This window comes from Ambystoma mexicanum, chromosome 2q (assembly GCF_040938575.1).
Source record: "Ambystoma mexicanum isolate Mex_15411 chromosome 2q, UKY_AmexF1_1, whole genome shotgun sequence".
Classification (NCBI taxonomy): Eukaryota; Metazoa; Chordata; class Amphibia; order Caudata; family Ambystomatidae; genus Ambystoma; species Ambystoma mexicanum.
In genome coordinates, this window is record NC_090924.1 from 928,627,811 (window position 1) to 928,649,622 (window position 21,812).

A 21,812-nucleotide genomic window follows, 5' to 3' on the forward strand; every position below is an offset into this window, starting at 1 on the left:
TTTTTTATATCCGCATTGACCCTGTTTGTAACCCTAAGAAAATGCTAATAAAACCAAAGTTTTAAAAATAAATAAACAAACAAATAATAAAAAAAGATGGCTGCTAAATCTTTGTGCGCGCAAAACCCCCTGAAAATCGCGCTTTTAAATGCACAAAAAGATGGCTACCCAATCTGCCACGCATGTTGTCAGTGGTGGAACAGAGCTCTCACAACTGAAATGTGTCATTGGGCTCCACAACAATTGAAAGTGGAGTGCAGAAGGGAAAAGCAGTGCCTTGGTAAATGAAACTCCCAATCTTGCTTTAAATCACTTTTCCTTTGTTGTTGAAACTTCAGAATGCTGGCACAGAACACCTTTTAAATATTCTAAATTATTGCTGGGTGCTACAATTCACTTAGTTTAAGGAAGCATTGTGAACTTACAATGTCTTGAAAAGCTGAGAGTATAAAGAAATGTCCACAGCAAAAGTGGCCGGCCTGTGAATCTGTGTAAAAAATCTCTGTGCAGCAGAGGGCTACTGTGATGACAGCTGTCAGAGGCCTGCCTGATTAAACTTTAACATGTATAAACTGAAAATCAAATGTTTGCAATTTAAGAGGCCTGTTACAGATAGTAATTCATATTGTAATTGTTTTGATCCCATGTTTTAAAATCTTGAATGAGAATTCTAGCTGCTATTTGATTCAACAAGTTTGTTTTGTGCTAAGGAAAAGGCCACAGAAATTAACAATTAATTTAAACCTGGCTGAAGCTGCAGAACTTGAATAACAGGTTTTTCTCACAGAAGGAAGGTCTTTCCCCCCAGGAGGAAATCACAGAGAAGTGTCAATTACAGTGTAGGAAAGAACCTAGTCTACAGAGGAAAAAGGAACAATGACAAGCTGCGGAGCAGGACATTGGAAGTGTGAAGACAGTCGTAAATGGCCTCTGCAAGGAACAAACATGGGGGATGGCTCCTGGGCTTCCAGGGAGAGACCAAGGGGAGGAGCAAAACAAACATTTGTTGCTTAACATGGACAAATAACATTTTAAAAAACTGATAACTTACTGTTTAAAATTGTGAAAAATAGAAAAAATAACGGAGATGTTAATTTAATTTCTGGATGCACGGGTGAAGAGGCGCTAGAACTGTGTGACATGTTCTGGACAGAAGTGGCAAGAAATGTGATTTTATGCAAAATGTAGTTCCGCCAGAATTGTGAAACTTTATACACTTATTCCCATGTTAAACACGCACACTAGTAGAAATGTGCTTAAAAATTGGACATTGTTTTCCTAGTGAAAAGTGCAAAATTCTGTGAAAAGCGGAGACAAGATCCCACAGTTACGGGGTTTTGAGGAATAGCTGCAATGTAAAATATGTAATCTGTATATGTGATTCTTATAGAGGTTGCACAAGTGGAAATATGTATTTTGCCAATGAACAAGTTACTTCTTACCTGGTAACGTTCTTTCGATGGGATGTTCCTCCGACGTATTCCTTATCTTTGATAATTCGTCTCCAGCTTGCTGGCCTCAGAAACATTTTTCTCAGTAGAGGGCGCTGCGCATCGACGTCCGTCGAGTTGGTGTCCCTCGACAGCCACCGTATCGGCGCCAACATCACCATGCCCATAAATAGCCACGCGCAGTGTCCGTTGCTCAGTTCCGTTTTGCAGCATAAGTTCTGCATGAATTGGTTATTGACCTTAAAGGAGCGTAAGCTGCAACCACAAGGGAAGTTTTACTGCGGGATGGATGGGAGGGGCGATAAGGAATACGTCGGAGGAACATCCCATCGAAAGAACGTTACCAGGTAAGAAGTAACTTGTTCTTGGAAGGGATTGTGTCCTCCGACATATTCCTCATCTTTGATAGACTCCCATAGCAGTGGTGTGTAATTGGAGGTGGGAGTAAAAACACCATGTTTCCCTTTAGGAATGAACAGAATGTAATACGGCTTTGCCAAACCTAGTCTCTTGACTAGAGGAGGAATCCAGGTTGTAAAATCTTGTGAAGGTATGTGCGGATGACCATGTGGCAGCCGCACATATGTCTCGAACCGGAACCCCTCTTTGGAGGGCCGAAGAGGCTGCGATACCCCTGGTTGAATGAGCCCTAAGATTTTGAGGAGGCTCTTTCCCTGCTAGTTTGTAACATTCCAGAATGGTCAAAATAATCCATCTGGAAATGGTCTGTTTTGTTATCGGTAGTCCCAATTTGTGCCCTGGGTAACCGACGAACTGTTGGTCTGCTTGCCTAATCCTAGCAAGTCTGCTGATGTAAAAGCTTAAAGCCCGCCTTGGGTCCAGCCTGTGTAGCCTTTCTTCCTCTTTCCCCGGATGGGGAGGAGGATAGAATGAAGGTAAGATAATTTTCTGAGTGATGTGGAATTCAGAAACCACCTTTGGGAGGAAATTAGGCTTCACCTGTAGGACAACTTTGTCTTTATGAAAAATTGTATGAGGGGGTTTAAACGATAGAGCTTGTTATTCGCTCGCCCTTCTAGCAGATGTTAGTGCCTCTAATAAGACAGTTTTAAGGGTGAGAAATCTTAGCGAACAAGAGTGGAGTGGTTCGAAAGGAGTACCCATCAGGAAATTTAAGACTAAATTTAAGTCCCATGAGGGAACTTGGAATGGTCTTGGAGGATAGACATTAGTTAATCCCTTTAGAAATTGTATTACTAAGGGTAATTTGAAATACGATGGCTCCTCTGCAGTGCTCTTGAAGATCGATAGCGCTGCGAGATAGCCCTTCATAGTGCCAACTTGAAGGCCTGAATTGTCACGCTCACCTGATTCCCACGGAGGCGCAGGTCTGGCTTCGAGTGCTGATGCTTCTTCAATGGTGAAGCGCAGGACTCTGAAGATGGACAGGAAGGGGTCCTCTACTCTGGCTTTTCTGGCTCGCAGGAATATTCCCCTTAGGGTCTGGAAGGATGAGTTCTCCATCCTGCTTCTGATGCAGGGGCGCGTTGAAACCCAGTTACTTCACTGGATTGAGGTTTGATGGGAGTTCAAAATAAGCTTGACTATTCAGGTGAGGCGCTGTAAGAGTTCTGTTGCAAGTTCAAAAGTTCAAGCTTAATAATAATGTTCATTGTCTTTTTGCAGCAAGCGCTAATGCTTATGTCTTTTTCCCCTTAGGGGCCGGGGTTCGGAATGCCGGAGATATGGCGCCGACCTGAAGTGAAACGTGCAGTTCCAGTAAATGACAGGTAAGTTCTGGATGAGCGTTCAGGTAATGTCTTTGCATTCGCTCATTCAATGTCTGTCTTTTTTCCCCATAGGGGCCGGGTTCCGGAATGCCAGGAAGCGGCAGGACCTGAAATGAAATGGGAATGACCCAACAGGTAAGTCTTAGAAGGAAACTGAGCTTTTCCTATTCCCTTCCTTCTCTCACCTTGTTTTCTTGTCTTTTCCTCTCTAGGCTCTGGGAAGTGGGTGCAGATCCGGATGATCGCTGCTGAAGATGGAGGCGCCCAGGAAAGGTGAGTGAAATGCAGCGCTGCAGCGATCGAAGCAAAATGCTTTTAAAATGATGTCTTCCCTTTCAGGATCGTTGGTGTGATGTCTCCGTGATGCAGCTTTAGCAGGTAAGGTCTTCTTTCTCTCCAATCTTCTCTTATCTCCCTTTGCAGGCGACCCAGGATGCTGACAGGCGTGGCTGAAGTCCAGATGCAGGAGCTGACACGGTGAGCGTCCAGCTGCGAGGAGCAGAACAACGCGAAGCGTGAGTTGCTGATCGGGCGTGGTTTAAACAGCTTTGGAAGAAGTTCCAGGTATGTATCCTTCCACCGATCAGGTATGTATCCTTCCCCGACCACACCCAGGTGGAAAGTAGTCCCACAGGTAAAGTAGTTCCATTCAGGCCTCAAGAGGGCCTGGATGTAGCAGCATGGTCTGCATCAGGTAAGTGCACATTAAAACATTTGAACACATGTCTAGCTTTATGAGCCTGGCGCCTAAGGCGCCAGGACAGGGGTCCAACATGAGCCTGGCGCCTAAGGCGCCAGGACTGTGTCCAAAGGGCCCCAGCTTAGGCCCGCTGGCACTTCCTTGGGGGGAATGAAGCCTGCCTCTGGGGTTGCTGGGTCGGACCTGGCTCCTTGGAGGTAGGCATCATGACATGAACTTGCCAAATAGAGTAGAAAGGATAACACTGTTGGTGTACCACATGAAAAGGGGTCGATATTCTCTTCTCTACACCAACTGCAAAATTTGTTCCAACGGCAGCGGTATAAAGACTTTGTTGATGGCCTTCTGGCCGAAAGCAACACCTCCATGACATCATCAGGGAGGTCCCAATCCTTGTATCTCAACTTTTCAGAAGCCAAGCGTGAAGGTTGAGGGTTCTGATGTCTGGATGGAGAACCTGACCTCCCTTCTGTGAGAGAAGATTTTCCTTGAGTGGAAGGCAAATTGGAGGGCAGATGGACATGACCAGAAGGTCAGAGTACCACGTTCTCCTGGCCCAGTCTTGGGCAATTAGGATCATGGTCCTCTGGAATCTTCTCAACCTCCTGATCATTTGAAGAATGACAGGGACTGGTTGAAACGCGTACAGGAGTGGAAACTCCCAGTCCACTATGAACGCGTCCCCTAGAGCTCCTCTCGGGGGAAATTCCCTTGAACAAAACAGATCGCACTTCCTGTTGGTACTGGTGGCGAACAAATCCACTTGAGGGATTCCCCAAAGGGTGAAGATCTCCTGAAGGACTTCCTGAGCTAGTTCCCACTCGTGGGAGACTGTGCCCTGCCTGCTCAGAGCGCCCGCCATCAAGTTCTTCTCTCCGGCTAGGTGAACTGCTGATAGAGAGATTCCTTCTTGAATTGCCCAAAACCAGAGCTGCATTGCCTCTCTACACAGTGGCAGTGATCCCACGCCTCCTCTTTTGTTGAGGTAGTGCATGGCCACTGTGTTGTCAGTCATTATCAGGACATTTTTTCCCTGTACTGATGGCAGGAAAGCTTTCAGCGCTACTCTGATCGCTCTCAGCTCCAATAGGTTGATGTGTAGTCTGGACTCCGATGGAGACCAACGATCGCGGATGGTCAAGTCGTTGGCATGGGCTCCCCACCCCGTGAGTGAGGCGTCCGTGACTACTGTTATCTCCGGCCATGGTTGCCAAAACAGTTCTCCTTTCAAAATGTTCTCCCGATAAGCCCACCATTGAAGGTCCCGGGCTACCTTGTCCGGAATCCGAAGGAGATCTGTCATTTTTCCTGAGAACTGCGACCACTGGGTTCTTCGTGCCCACTGGAGAGATCTCATTCTCAGGCGAGCCTCTGGCACAGGGAAGATGCAGATGCCATGAGGCCTAGCAACCTCAAAAAGTCGAAGGCTGGGAGATGTTGGGCATTTTGAAACTTGGTGACCATCTGCAGAATATCTTGAGCCCTCACCTCTGGTGGTGAGGCTTTTCCTAGAGAAGTGTCCAGGACCGCTCCAATGAACTGGAGTGTCTGTGATGGTATCATCTGTGACTTCTTTAAATTGAGGGAGAAGCCCCGTTTGTGAAGGAAGTGGCAGACATAATCTAGCTGGATCTGAGCTTGTTCCGAAGATACAGCCCTGATCAGCCAATCTTCTAGGTAGAGGTAGAACTCCCTGCCCTCAGACTTGCCGCCACTACCGACATTAACTTGGTGAAGACCCTCGGGCGGAGGTCAGCCCAAATGGCAGAACTCGAAATTGATAATGAGAGCCGCCAATTGCGAACCTCAGGTATTTCCTGTGTTTGAGAAGGATTGGCACATGGAAATAAGCATCCTGGAGGTCCAGAGATACCAGCCAGTCCTGGAGATGGAGAGCCTGAAGGATCTGAGAGAGAGTTACCATCTTGAACTTGTCCTTCCTGAGGAACTTGTTCAATTCAAGTTCAAGATAGGTCTCAGTCCTCCGTCTTTCTTCGGTATGAGAAAGTAGGGGGGGGGGGAGTACCAGCCCTTATTCCTCTCCGCTACAGGTACCTATGGCACCTTTCTCTAGCAGGTCTACAATTTCCTGCAAGAGGAGCGGATCTGGAACTTTCAGAGAGCTGTTCCCCGGTGGATGACTCTGAGGGATGCGTAGAAAAGGCAGGCAGTAACCTTGGGCAACTGTCTCCAATGCCCAAGCATCTGACGTAATAGCCTGCCATTCTGTCAAATGTTGAGTTAACCTGCCCCCTACTGGTGTCTTGTGAGGAGAGTCCTCAGAGCGGTTTGGAGGCGGCTGATGCAGATGCCGAGGGTAAAGAGGCACCTGCTGCGGCTTTTGTATTTTAAACCCGTCCACCTCGGGTGAATTTTTTTGGACCCCTTTGAACCGGCTGTCCTCTGCCTCTTCCGAATGCGGAATAGAAGTGAAAGGACTTACCTCTCCAAGAGGTTCCTGAGGGGCGATATGGTGTCTGACGGATTGCAGCACCCAGGGATTTTGCTGCTGCCTTTGATGTTTGTAGCTTTTCTAAACTGTCATCCGCTGTAACGCTCACCTGACTCCCACGGAGACGCTGACCAGGTCTGGGCTGCTGCGGCCTCTTCTAAGGTGATGCGCATGACTCGGAACACCGACTGGGCTGGACCCCCAAACCTCGCCTGTCTGATGCGTAGGAAGATCTTTCTGTAGATGGGGAAAAGGATTTTAATCACCTGCGGAGTGACGAGTCAAACCCCTCCTTTCCCCTTTTACTCTCTCTTCAAACCACCTCTGAACCTTCCCGATAATTCTCACCTTAAGATTTGAAATGACGAGCTCTCCATCCTGCTTCTGGTGCAGGGGTGCGGTAGAATCCAGTTACTTCACTGGTTATCGGACGGGCATTCAGGTCCAGTTGCTTCACTGGTTTTTTGGATGAATAAGGTGCTTTCGTAAGTATATGACTTATCAAGTTTAAGGGTTGTTCTCCCTTCCTGTTTGGCCTTTATTTTCAATGTACTGCTTTTAGTCTTTTAGCGCTGGTGCTAAGCGAAGATTCCACGTAGAGAAGACAATTTGCTGTGGATAATTCAGGTGAGCTTATGTTGGGGTGGTTTTTCTAATGTCTGTATGTTCACCCACTAATGCGCGTGTTCTTTTTTCCCCATAGGTGCCGGGGCGCGGTACTGCCAAAAGGCGTGCCGACCAGAGATGAGGAAGGATTCTCCCCCACCAATCGCCAGGTAAGCCTTCGGGCAAATCAGTCTTTTCCCAATGTCTCCTCTGGCTCACCTTTTGTTCTTCTCTTTTCCTTCCTAGGTGCTGGAATGCAGCGGAACATGCGGATGGTCGTAGGAGTACGGAATTCCTTATGGACAGGTGAGTTGAGCCCAGCGCTGCAACGAACGACGCAAGGAATCCTAGAATAATGTCTTTCCCTTTAGGATCGTCAGCGTGTTGGCTCCGGATCCCATGCAATATCAGGTAATGTCCTTTATTCACCTTCTCTTCCTCTGTTCTTCCTTTTAGGTGTTCCAGAACTGAAGCGGGCGTGGCTGGAGTCAGGATGCAGGAGCAGACACGGTGAGCGTCCAGCTGCTAGGAGCAGAGCAACGCGAAGCGTGAGCTGCTGTCTGGGCGTGGCTTAAATAGCCTCCAAAGAAGTCCCAGGTATGTATCCTTCCCCAACCAGGTATGTATCCTTCCCTGACCATGCCCAAGTGGCACAAATAGTCCCACAGGTAAAGTAGTTCCTTTCAGGCCTCAAAGAGGTCTGGATCTGGCAGCATGGTCTGCATCAGGTAAGTCCACCAAAAGCACTCCCTTTATGAGCCTGGCGCCTATGGCGCCAGGACTGATGTCCAAAATGAGCCTGGCGCCAAAGGCGCCAGGACTGTGTCCAGAGGGCCCCTATTTGGGGTTGCTGGACCTTCCCTTGGGTACCTGATGTGTGCTTCCGGGGCTGCCGGTCTTGGACTGGCTCTCCGGGAGTATGCATCATGACATCCGCCTTCTTACCAAACAAAGAAGAGCCGTCAAAGGGCATATTCAAGAGTCTGCTTTGCACATCTGGAGCAAAACCAGACTTTCGCAACCAAGCAAATCTCCGGGTTGTTGTACTTGCCGCCATAGCCCTGCTGATGCTGTCAGCAGAATCAATGCTAGTTTGAAGGGATTCGCAAATTGCGTCTTTACCATCCTTAATGATGTTTAGAAACACTTCCCTTTCTTCTCCCTCCGGGAGGCAGTCAGCCGCTGATGAAGCACACTCCCAAAGTGTGTAGCTGAACCTTGCGAGCATACACGTAGCACTGATGGATTTCAACGCCATGCTACATGCAGAAAATACTTTTTTGGCCATAGAGTCATATATCTTGTCATCCCTGTCCTGTGGAACAGTAGGGTAAGCTGATTTACTACCTGATGAAGTTGCTGCCTGAACAACCAGACTCTCCGGAGTTGGGTGCCTGGATAAATATTCAGGGTCAGTATAGACACCCTATACTTGGCTGATAATTTTTTGTTAACCGCCGGGATAACCTCAGGGGTTTCCCAGTTTGCCAATATTTTCCTTTGTAATGCCGCATGAAATGGCACCACAGGATTCTCCTGTGGACCTTTAACCAAAATGTCTGAGGTCGTCTTGCTGAAAAGCAGGTGAGGGTGTAGACCACCCCATAAACTCTATTATCCTTGTCATCAAGGTTCTATAAGGGGTTTCAGCATGTTCCCCTGGGTCTGGTTTGGCAAATTCCACTTCTGGGGAAGTGTCCAACCCACTTGCTTCATGTAAGGATTCTTGGAGGTCCTTTAACCTACCTTCCTCAGAGGTAAATTCCTCTGGTACAGGTGTTGCAGATCTCTGCAACTCAAAAGGTCTCTCCTGATCCGAATTCTCCCCTTCTTCATAAATAGATGCTAAGGCTCTGGAATGATCAGATCTTGGAAATGGTATAAATCCCATTTCCAGAGCAGAAGGGGCCAAATTCGTCATAATTGGCTGAGAAAACGTCGACGTTGTCAACGCGGACGTTAAAGGCTTCGAAGCCATCGAAAAAGGCATCGAGAAAGTTGGTAGAGGCCTCGAGGAACTGGAGAGTATCGGAATTCTACTCGAGGTTGTCGACGACATTCTCGTGATCGAGGCTCTGGGTATGGCCACTGGCTGTGAGGTGGCCGTGGGTGTGTCCTTTCTCGGCGTTGACGTCGGCGTCGAATCGACTGACCTGTGCGTCGAAGAACCCTTCGATAATTGCGTCAAAGACGCAGATCTATGCGTCTAAGGGATTTTCGACGACGGCGTCGAAGACGTGACCTTGCCTTTACTCGAGGGTTCGTGACGCTCTCGAGTAGCTTCTTTCGCCGGGTGCTGCGACTCGCTGTGTTTTGATTTTTCGGGTCTTTCACCCAGGGTATCACCCTCAGCAGTCTTTGAGGGGGTCGAGGCCGCTTTCTCGAAGACGCTAAGCATCTTTTTCCTGAATTCCTCCCACTCAGCCTGAGAGCTATGTTTTGTGGGGCAGCAGACCCTTTTCGGGGAAACGGAAGAAGACGAGGAAGGGATCTTCGACGTCTCTTTTTTGAATGCTTAGATCTCGAATAATGATGGGAACTGCTTCGAGACCTAGAACGAGAATGTCTTTTGTGATGGCGAGGAGACGAATGTCTCGACTCCGCCGAGGAAACTTTCGAAGAAGTTTTAACTGCCTTACCTCTCTCGAGCTTCCCCTTACGCTCCTTCAAGGCTTTCGCCGTCATGGACATGCAGTCCTCGCACTCCGAACAATGGTGCTCGACTCCCAGGCACCACAAACAGATCCTGTGAGGATCCGTCAACGACATTTTCTTTCCACAGTCTCGACATTTTTTGAAGCCGGACCGTGGAGTCGTCGGTTCGGATGAGGAAGCCATCGAGTACGAGTCGGTATTCTCGAGGAATAATGAAGTATATTTGACTGAAGAACTGTACACGATATTCCGAGGCACCACGAAGCGCGGAAAAACAGAACTGAGCAACGGACGCTGCACGTGGCTATTTATGGGCATGGTGACGTCAGCGCCGATACGGTGGCTGTCGAGGGACACCAACTCGACAGACGTCGATGCGCAGCGCCCTCTACTGAGAAAACATTTTCCGAGGCCAGCAAGCTGGAGACGAATTATCAAAGATAAGGAATACGTCAGAGGACACAATCCCTTTGAAAGTAGATTTTGTGTTCCAGGGGCTAGGGGTGCAATCTCAGCCTCATAAAATCACACCATAAAGATGACACTCTGTTTCCCTCCTCCTATCAAGGCAGAGAGTAGACTCTGACCCAATCACCTTTTTAAAGGGGCAAGCTTAGGCTAAACCAGCCCACATACCCACTTAATGATGTCATTTCATAGCATAAATAGAGACAGCTCACCACACATAAGGACAGACAGATTCACTCACTATCCTGATGCTGCCGGAGTACCCTGCTGTTGAACTCTACATCTTCCTTGCTCCAGACTCCAGAAACTTGGCAAAGAAAAAAAGGCCTATTGCATAGCTGAACCATTCTCAGCTAGGCTTCAAATCCCAGAACTGAACCGCACAAGCCTAAGGGGAAGAAACATAATACAGCCGGGCTGTGCTGTTACTGCTTGCCTGCTGAAAAGAAATAACCTCAGAAACAAGAAGGGCCGATCCGATCCAGTCCTGTGTTGTGCTATGACCAGAGCGCCTTGCAGATCCTGACCAGTCTGATGTGCCCAGCCCTCTTTCCTAAACCAGATCCAATTCCCTGATCAGAACTGACGGTCCCAATTAGCATTGGAGTCACAATTGACTATCACAAGTGAGTATCAATAGCAACAATTGTGTCCCTAGATTATTTACTTTGCATAGTCTTATCCCTATCTTAGACCCATCCTCTCTTGTATTCAGAACCTGTATTGTTAGGAGTATCTTTGCATTGTCTGAAACCTCTCTCCAACCCATCCTATCTTTCCTCCATAACCAGTATTGTTAAAACTATCTCTGCGCTGATCCTTTTCTCATCTGAAGATGGCGAGTTTCCTTAGCAGGCAGTCACCCTGATCAAGTGACTGTGTTCCTGTGTGGCATTCGTCTTGTTCATAGTCATCCTTTAGTGCAAGCCATCCATTTGTCATTTTTAAAAGCGCATTCCCGTTTTCCTTTCTTGCGCCTATCTCGAAAAACTACCACTACTAAAACGTCTGAAGCGCCCTCAGTTTTTGTGGTAGAAAACAAATGCCAACTTCTGCTTGTAGCTAACATTCCTATCTATCCATCGCACCTAAAACCGCACTCCTAATCAATGCAATTCTCCCGTTATCGCGAATATCCCGCAGTGAAAGGTTTGCCCCAAATTTTCGTTTTGGGAAATTTTTACGTGTAAAACAGTTTTTAATTGCTTCCGACTTGAATTTTAAGATTTCATATCTTTTCTTTGGATTAACTCATTGTTTGTGTTGGTGTGCAACTATCCAAAGCGCCTCCCATAAGAATTTATAACAATTTCAGCAATTTTGACCATATTTGGTGTTTTTGCCTAGTCCATTCTAAAGACAATCTGAAAAGCCATTCTGACAGCTTGATAGTCAATTCCGTTTCCTCTTGTGTGTGAAAGGGGGAAAGTGGGATTGATATACTGTTTGAATTCTGCCAGACCCGCCGGAAAAAACAAAGAAACTCAGCCTCCCTGAAGATTGATGAAGTCATGAAAACGTGCGTTAGGAGGAGAAGCTAAAGACTGGTAACAGAGCGCCTGCCTTCACATCTTTAAACCTTGTTCCAGGAGTCCCGGGCTCACAAGGCAATGCAGCAGGGCCATCATGAATTACATTGGAGAGCCACAACCATGGCTTTCCCCCTCCCCCAATTAAGGGGAAGATTTGTGCTATGGAGGGAGTTGTTTCCAGTCACCTGCCAGCAAAATCAAGTGTGAAAAATACAAGTACCAGAATCCTCGGAGCTAATTAACTTGTCACACCTGAAACAGAAATGCAGACCCGCCTGAAAAAACAAAGAAACTCAGCCTCCCTGAAGATTGATGAAGTCATGAAAACGTGCATTAGGAGGAGAAGCTAAAGACTGGTAACAGAGCGCCTGCCTTCACATCTTTAAACTCAATTCCGTTTTCTCTTGTGTGTGAAAGGGGGAAAGTGGGATTGGGGGGGGGAGGTTTCCAGGAGAAGGGCGTGATAGGAGTGGTATATCGTTCAGAACAATGAACTTTTAGACAAAAATAAATAAGGATTTCAGTTGTGCACTACATGCTAGGTGTTCACTTGGGTGTGCGCCGGATTGAAATCACTTACAGCTTGACAATTTTTAAGAGAAGTATTAAAACTTTACTCTTTAACTCAGCCGATTGTTCTCCTTTTAATCCCTATTATCCCCCTTCCCCATGCTACTTGTTTCCCTGGAGTTATATGATATGGCATTTATATCGCGCCTATACACAAGTGTTTCAACCCTGTGTTCTGTCACTTAGGTGTGCTCTGAGGCCCATGGGCATGCAACGCTTTATTAAGAATTAAAATAAATAAATAAATCTTGCTGGGTTGCTGGTGTTAACTGTGTTCATTAATTCTTGCATCGAGAAAGGCTCCAATTGACATTTTTATGGTTCTGCAGGTTCATAGTCCATTACTGGCATAGTAATTTACTTCTTCTGCCCAGGTGGTCTTGGATCTCGACAATTCTGTTCTGAAGCATATTGAGATTGAGTTATTGGGATGGAGTCGGTGAGGTGTTACAGGCTGAAAGCTTTTAAATTCAAAGATTATTTTGAACATTTCCTGATGGGTGAACTGCAATGCCGCTCCAAAATTTCATAAGTGCTGAATGTGGCCGAGAGGTACTAATGGCAATGCATGTGCAAGTTCGAGAGCGCTATCCACAACTAGGCTCATCCCCCAATAGTCTCAGTGGAACAGGGAAGGTGACAATTCCTGTTGGAGGCAAACAGTCGCCCTTAGGAAAAATCAATTTCCAAATGTTATAGTGATCTGTTGAAGAGTATCATTTGTGCAACGTATTGCCTCTTGGCTGATCAAAAGAGCCACCCTGCTCAGGAGAAGAAACCAACACCATTGCTCTTGTTACGCTAGTGTATCATCGTGATACTGCTGTCACTGTGTGATTAAACGCTGCTTGGAAAGTGGGTACAGTTTCCGGGTGCTCCATGAGATTGACGTACATCTATTGTCACGGTCATCCCCTTGGCAGCTTAATGACCCATCAGAAAGGTGGGCATCACAACCAAACAGGGAAGCATACATTTCTGCAGTAAGTTATCAGGTTAGCTGGAAATTGCTCACCCCACAAGTTGGCTTGAAAAGTCCAGCAGATACCAAAAACACATCCAGGATGTCATCCCATTACAGAAGCTACTGAGTTTATAAAGCTTGCTCCAAGAGCACATACTCAACCAAGACTCTAGCATTAGGACTGTACGCCCCTGCAGGTACGGTAATGCTTCAGACTTTCTATCTGGGTTTGGGAAAGCATAAGCTGACAGACTTCCTTATCAAAGAAATATATTTCTACGGCAATGTATGTCCCTTTGTGGAAATCATGGGTGGGTTTTCTTATAATCAGTGTTTTGCCTGCTTCAGCGAATATTACTATTCTGAACATGGCATCAAGCAGGGTCCATTTTGATTTACTAATGGAGACTAATCAAGCGGAATTAGCTAGTTGTTACATTTAAGAAGTTTAGGGTTGTACAGATACTCAGGAGTCTTAAATGATATAGGTGGTCTTTAATGGGTTCTTTTAGTTACAGGTAAGTACACAGGGATAAATAAAGCAAACATAAGACAAGTTCATGGGAGGGTCCCCCTGTGCCAAGCATCAGTTCCCAACTGACTTTTCTGGAATCACAGCAAATTACATCATAACATTCAGTCAACACTCCATACTCAACACTCTAATCGTAGACACACACACATACATACAGGAAATAGCATGGTAGCCAGAATAGGTAAAACCCAACAATAGTCAACCTACAATCAGGCTTGAATCCTTGCACCACAGATTCTTTGACTTAAGAAAACTGTGGGCAGTTCGTCCACCGATGTTCATAGTTTCAAGTTTGTATGTAGTACATCCGGCCATACTGACAGCTAAACTGTCACTGCTACAATCAGAGTGTTGTATGATTTCACTGGTTTTCTGTGTCGTGAAAACCTATCTTCTTAGAGGGTCCACATTCGTATGTTCCATTTATAAAGTTAGTTTATGTATGGTTTTTGGCCCCATATAGTTGCTTGCTCATGCAACCTGCTCTTAATATCACTATATATCAACTAATTTACATGCAAGTTCGAATGATGCAAAGGTCTACTTATTTTTTCTCAATCTCTTGGTTATATCGTCAAGTGCTTAGAAGCATTCAGGTTCAGAATTCTGAGTGTTCAAAAATTATCGCTCTTGCGCAGATAACTACACATTAGCCATCAAGATAGTCATTACAAAACTGAAAATAGAACAATGTCTCAAGCTGAGAACTAAAACGAGCACTGGCGATGCCAACAGTTCGGGCTTTTGTGTAGGCATGGAAAAGGCAGTTGCAAAGCACTGCCGCCGCGGTGCTACTAACTGCCCATCGATGGCAGCAGGTGAAAAATGGTGCAAATACCTGGGCATCTAACAGCAGTGCCTGGCAAATGCCCAATACTTATACACAAGCCAAAACTGCTGATTTTGCCAATGCTTATTTTTAACATTACTTCATTGAAGGACTGGATAGTGCTTATAAATTGAGTGGCTGAAGGCAGACCTAGTTTAGACATTTATTACAACAGTAGCGGGTTTACAGCCACAATTAAGTCATTAACTCTCAGAGGACTGCATCAAAGTTTGATAATAAGGCTTGATTAAAGCGAGCCAAAAGAGTTACCACGAGGAGGTGTTTTGGGCGGGGAGGGGCAGGTACGGTCCATAGGGGTTAGCATGGCGTGGGCAGTCACTGGGTGGGCAAATAACCAAGCTTCGTGTCCCTTCTCATACGCCACGTGTCCCCATCTGTACTCGAATTCAATAGTTTGGGCTTATAAGTGGCTCTGCCATCTAATAGCCAAAACTAAAAAGTGAGCAATATGTTAGATTTATAAATAATGCAAATGGTTTTAGTCAATCGTTGGAAGAAAAAAATACCGAAATATTGCAATATGTACATTTCGTTTGAGTTTCAGTATAATATTGTAAAATGTTAGCTTTAGAAACCAGCAATTAGTAATTTGTGTTTGCTGCACACGCTAAAGATGGAACACTGGGTAAGCTGTGCTTCAGATACTTTACCTTAGCCATGAGTGTAGTCGCGAAGCCACCTTGGTAATTATTGCTGGAGGGGACGCCTTCCATCACTCCTGGTACAGGATTATAGGTATCGCTTGACCAGCAACGACCTGAGCTCATATTCAGAATTTTGGCCAACAGCTTTGGGTCAAGCCCTAGCCTGTCAGGGGTCAAAGAAGAGAAGTGTTAATGCCAAGATGCACGAGACACGGGTGAGTTGTTTTTATACATGAGAACAACGCTGTCATTTCTCTCCCTTTATTATGTGTCTTGAAAAATGATAGAGTATTGATGTTGGGGGCTGGGCACCAGATCTGAAATTAAAGAACATCAATCTACCATTTAAACAGCACGCTTGCTGGGCTCCAGCCTTTCACTGCATGTTGGGGGTTTGCTACGTTTAAATTGGTATAAAAAGGCAGGGAATACAAGGGTCCTCAAAACACGGGGGGCCTGCATTTGGCTCCTGTGACAATCTCACTTGCCTCTCAGCTCGCGATTCACGGGCTGGGAAAACGGGGCCCCACCTTCACCATCTTGTTTGAAAACCAAACTACAGCACAGGTCTAGGCAGCTGCTACTCCCGCAGGAAAATCAAGACGATAATAATCCATTGCGACTGCCTTGTTTACATGCTTTGAGGTTTCCACTCTTAAAACTATTAACGGCAGGGAACACAGTACTGCCCTAAATTGGCTGGAGCTTCCCCCCTTCTGATACTACCCACCACCATCACAACACACTCGCCTCACAGACTTATCCCCAGCTGTTGAATACACATCGCACTAGTTTCCCCTGGCTTCACTGAAAAATCACTCTTATATAAGGATCTACTGGAATGCTATAATGTACGATAGGGGAGACTTTAGCCTACTGGAAACCCAGGCATGTGCAGTGATGCACTTCCAGAACGCACAGTGCTGCGAAGCCACCCTGGTTTCGATTTAGCACTAATCTCCTGGTAACATAGCAGTACATTAAGCTTCCCTAGACTCAAAAGTGAACGTAACTCAATGGACAAAGTTCATTTTGAGTAGAGGCCAAGATTGCCTGATAAATCGATAGGTAATTTAATCCCGTAGTTTGAATGTGAGCAAAATAGTAGAATGCACTCCTAAAGGGGAAAGCTATGCTTTCATAATCCTGACTACAAAACTAGAATCAAAGACCGAGGACAGGTGCTGGTTCAAACAAAGCGGGGCAATGTGCGACCTCCCTAAACCACACCATCCGCTGACATGAGCCTCACACCAGTTTAGTCAGCAGAAGAGGACTGTAGCAATGTCCTAGAGAAACAGAAGTACATTCCTACCCACGTACGAGCAACTAAACAGGCAGGTACTATAGGCAAGATGGCTGGATGGAACTACGGACATTCTTAAATTAGGGTAAACATTGATTCTTCTGGGAGCTATGCTTTAGGTATTGAGGCCTGCGAGCAATGGGGATGTTTCTAGTGGTGTAGAAGGCCGGACCTCTCTTAGGGTGGCAGTGGACTGGGAATTAACTGCATAAGCAAGCTTTGGCCACTTTGCTCTTCCTTTGCTGTGATTATATAATCTCTTTACATGAAAGCAGTGCAGTATGAATGCAAGTTCAGCACGGCAAAGAGACACGAACTTACCAGATGCGAGAGTAGCGCTTGACCTGGGAGGGGGTTGTCCCAATAGTCTCTTGGCTATTATGACTAAGCTAAAGAATGACAGACCTTACAGGATTTTGCGGCATGAAAGGGCAAATTTTGCGGCACAAACCTTTATTTATTGAGGCATTTTTGTGGGACATTTTGTATTAACTGGAGGGTGTAAGATTGCCACATTGCAGGACATAGGCAGAGTACAAGGCTACAAGAGAGCCAGGGTATCATTATTATGTATCTTTTGTATTAATTTAATGGGAAGAGTCCCAGATGTCCCTGGCTTGGCAGAACAGTGTTTGATTTGGCTACATTTCTGGTTTCATGTTCATGCCTATTTAATAGTATTAAGTAAATTTATCATTATCAATTGTAATGCTGAAAATATTCCCCATCTGTGTTCTCCAATCCCCCAAACACCCACACACCTCTCTCACCAACACACATCTCACCAACTCTCCATCACAACTTACATTCCTTAACCTCTAACTCTGTCATACAAATACTCATGTGCTATGTCACACTGTCAAGTCACAATTTGCACTGCCCAGCCCCTGCCAAATTATACTCCCAACTCGAACCTTAAACTCTACAATTCCCCCCGCAATATACAGTCCTTCATTCTTTTGTGCTGCTTCTGCATCTTGCATCCTTTCTCCCATTCTATCGCACTCTTCCCTCATCCTTTTTCCCAATCTGCAGCTCACTGCCTCTTTCTGGCCAACCGCTTCCTCTCTGCTTTCTGGCTCATTGACCACATGCTCCCTCTACTTTCTGTACCTCTGCTCGTTCTCAGATTTCTGGACCACCGCATCACTGCTTCCTCTGCTCTCTTGTGCAGCGCTTCCTCCTCTGAACCACTGCTCTCCCTCTGCTTTGTTGCCTATCACTTCACATCTCACATCTCACCCATCACTCTCCCTCTCTCTCATAGTGTAACCATTTTTTTGTTTTTTTAAATGTAGATTTTGACCCAGTTCCTCAAATAATGGGGCATTAAAAAAAGAACGGAGGATATGCTATTTTTAGACAACCCATTTTTGGAAATGAGCAGGTCACCTTATTCTCAAAGGTGACTGGTGCATTTCCACAGGCTTGAGCTGTAGCGCAAATTGTGTGCTGGCCAGCTGCCTTGAATGGTGTTCTGGGTTGTTTGACCGAAGTGTAATTATTTGCGGCGGAATTGACCGTAGTCAATTTCGCTGCGAATTGATTTGCACTTCAGCCAAACAACCCAAAATGTACCTTTCACCACCACCCCACCCTCTCCCCTACTTAACTGCTTGGTTGCTGCCGCTTCCCCTGCAACCCTGCGGTGCCAGATCCGTTCCTCTAACACGGGTCGGAACCGACTCCGCAGGGTCCCTTTTTTGTTATTTTCTTTTTTTTCTGTCCCCGCCTCCAATTTTGATGAAAAAGGGGAAAACACTTTTGCAACCACCCTAGACCAAAAATACTGAACATGGGGAGCGGGTGACACCCCCGCAACACATGTTCAGTATTTATAAAAATCGATCGAATAATACTGGATGAAATAGGTCAAATTGTAACATTCAATAGATTTTTGTCATCAAAATGGGCACTACTTTGAATAGAATCGCTCTCCCGACAGTGTTCTGCTAGCTCCCAGCACCTTTCACAGGGACAGGCCCTCCAGGGGCCTGCCGCTGTAAAATGCGGCCCAAAAAATGCATTTTTATCCTGTTTGAGGAACAGAAATGCAAGCGACACAGCAGTGGTCCATACCTTAAAAGAAATGCATGACAGGGTCAGGAAAGACCATGTCATGCAGTGGCAGCCCCACATCCCGTGCGCGTGGGGGTGCCTACAATTTCTGCACATTTAAAAGTGCATCTTGTTTGGAAATGAGGGATGCGCTTTTAAATTGACAGAAACACCACTTTATTTGCTCAAGGAGGTGAAAAAGGCCATCTGAATGGGCGCACGTATAAAATGTGCCCATTCATGTGTCCCTTGTGGATTGGGCTACACTTTTTTGGGGCGCAAGTGATGAGATGTGTTAGCGCATTTCATTTCTTGTGTAAAAAAAAGTTGAGAACCTGGCACCCTGAGTATTATTTTTTTTAAAACAGTAATTTTTGCAGATTACTTACAAAAAAAAAAAGATCTTTTTTTTTAAAAGATGCTGTTTTAGCACAAAACGACCATTTTTGCGGCATTTTGCGCAAAACGGCTGTTTTCGCAGCATTTTGCGGGATCGCAAAATTGCTATAAGCTGGAGAGTCTCAGGTGTAAGAAACTAAAAATATATAATAAAGATGGACCACAGGTAAGTATGACAGAATTTAACGTTAGGCTGGGCTAGGTAAAAAGGCCTGAAGGCATGCTTTTTCTAAAACGTGTGTTCACTTATTAATCGCTTGGTTGCTGTAGCAGTTGGTAACACACTAAGGGCCTCTTCACGAGTCTGGCGGTAACCCTTAAATGCGGCGGTAGCGCTATTACCGCTGCATTTAAGGGTCTGCCAGATCATGGCTTTGGCGGATTTCCCCCCAGCTCTGGGGGAAAATCTGCAGCAAATTTGCCGATTTTCGGCACTATTACCGCAGGCGGTAATAGCGTGAAATTTCCCCATTAGGCCCAATGGGGAATGAGGAATTCCGGAATGGGCCCAATGGGGAATGGGCACTAACCGCTCCGCCAAACAGCGCCGGGTAATACCACCAGCGTTACCGCCCAACTCGTGATGAGGCCCTAAGTCTCACGATCCTAAAATGTCATGGTAAGAGGTAAAAACAATGTTTGTTACTTTCAAAGTCATAATGGGAGCTCACAGGTCTCGTTGAAAGGCACCCACCCCCTTACCCCCGTGAGTGTGCCTGTGCCCCCCCACTGACCCCCCATTCCCCCGTGACTGTGCTTATGCCCTGCAACCACCCCCTTGCCCCCATGAGTGTGCTTGTGCCCCCCAACCATCCGCTTGCCCCATGAGTGTGCTTGTGCCCCCCAACCATACGCTTGCCCCCATGGGTGTGCTTGTGCCCCCAAACCACCCCCATGAGTGTGCTCGTGCCCCCCTTCCACCCACATTCCCCCCGTGAGTGTGCTCGTGCTCCGAAACCACCCCCTTGCCCCCATGAGTGTGCTTCTGCCCACCAACCACCCCCGTGGCCCCCTTGACTGTGTTTGTGCACCTCTGCCCACCCCCATGCCCCCGTGACTGTATTTGTGCCCCCTACTTCCCCTGACTTTCCCTCCTCATGTTAATTTCAGGCACTACCCTCAATTGCCATCAGGCATATTAATGGTAGCTGCCTGTCTTCGCAGCCACCAGCCCTCTCCCTCTAACCCCCATCACCTCTCTTGTTAAAATCTGGCATTACCCCAATTGGCGTCAGGCATAGTAATCGCAGCCGCCTGTCTTTCGCAGCCACCTTCCCCTCTCCTCCTCCCCCCTCTTCTTCCCCTCTCGCCTGTCTTTGCAGCCACCTTCCCCTCTCCCCCTTTTTATGTCCATTAGCACTTACTCCCATCATTTGTCCCTTGACCTCTGATAGCAGCTTGTCTGCCCCCCTTCCCTTCTCCTCCCACTCCCCCCAGCACTATTCAAATTGTCACCTGACCTATTATGATAGTCACTTGTTTGTTCCTCTCCTCCTTCCTCTCTCGCCACACACCCCTCCTGCCCCTCCCCCTCCTCTTGTTATTCATGCACTATATCAATTGTCAGGCATTGTAATGTAATTGCTGGTTGCTGTTTTTTTCTCACTCTTCCCTCCCCCTTTTCTCCTCAATTGTTCCTTGCACTATCTGAAATGTCGCCAGGCTGATTATGATAGTTATTTTTCACATTCTAAATTGTTTCAAGGACTTGTAAGAATGTAATTGTATTCTCCGATGTTCCCTCCATCCTTGAAGCACTTTGTTTATTTGTATAGCGCCTATACAGAGTGTTTCAATCAATCAAAGAAAGCACACTTATTTTATAATTCAGCATATTTAGTTTATGACACCTTGACTAATGGCGGTTTCACAAAGCCCACAGCAGGTACACATTGTCCATCCAATACATTTCTGCCTGGAAAGAAGTCAAAGAGTTGTGTTACTTTAATGCAATAACTTGTTCTTAGTTCAAGGCTACGACCAGTGTCATGGTAGAAGGCTGTCTCATGAGAATAAAGATCAGATGACTGGGACAGATGAAAAAAGTTCCACTGGTCATCTGAAATGTTTCAATGGTTTGGCATACAGTGTAGGAATGGGAAGGTTGGATTGTGACGTCACATGGGCTAGCCAGGGGTGGTGTGGTAGGTTTTGGTGAACCCAATCACAACACAGCAATGTATATTATTTCATAAGGGTTCATATGTGCTTACCAATCAGCTGTTTGGAGAAAGACTGTGTCGCAAAAGTACTACTGCTAATTATTTGATTTAGGGGCATTACTTTGACAGCGCCTTTTCATGCAGTTCTGTTCTGTGCTCTGTTTTGGCCCTGAACAAAAATGTGTTACTTCTTGCTCGGAATACACTCCTTTTTGGACTAATTTTGTAATTTTTACTATCAAATTATGCAGTGACCCCCTGCACATTTTTGGAGGCCCCAGCGAGATAAGCTAGCTTTCCCAACCAGGGCATGAGAATTCCAGCCATATTCCCGAAGGAGTGCGGGACAGCGCTGGCTGGCCAGTCCAAATTGCTCAAAATAACCACGAGGCCCGCAAAGCTGAATTCCCAAAGGTCCGTCTGGTCCGAGCGCTGGCTTCATTCTGACGGTGTATTGGCCTTAGAAGGACGACCCTGAGGTTGAGAGAAGTGGAGCATCTCCTAGAAAGTATACGTGAGTGTACCTGTGCATGAACGCACTGGGAGCGGGAGGGATTAGTCTTTTTTAAGGTGTATAGGACGCACCCTCAAGAGGAGGAGGGCGATTGGCCGTAGTAGTCTTGGCTTTTAGGCCCATTTAATCCGACAGGGACAAAAGTGGACAGTGACACATCTGCATTAGCGCAGAGGGTTGCGTAGTAAGTGGCGG

The 21,812-nt window shown here is 46.3% G+C and overlaps 1 protein-coding gene across 1 annotated transcript in view; it reads right to left on the reverse strand.

The window, feature by feature from the left end:
• HIBADH (3-hydroxyisobutyrate dehydrogenase) overlaps positions 1 to 21,812 on the reverse strand; it is a 1,418,622-nt gene that overhangs the window by 117,731 nt on the left and 1,279,079 nt on the right. Inside the window, exon 7 of the mRNA XM_069648238.1 lies at positions 15,185 to 15,341. Within this exon, the coding sequence (XP_069504339.1) occupies positions 15,185 to 15,341 (157 nt within the window). The remainder of the gene's footprint in view (positions 1 to 15,184; positions 15,342 to 21,812) is intronic.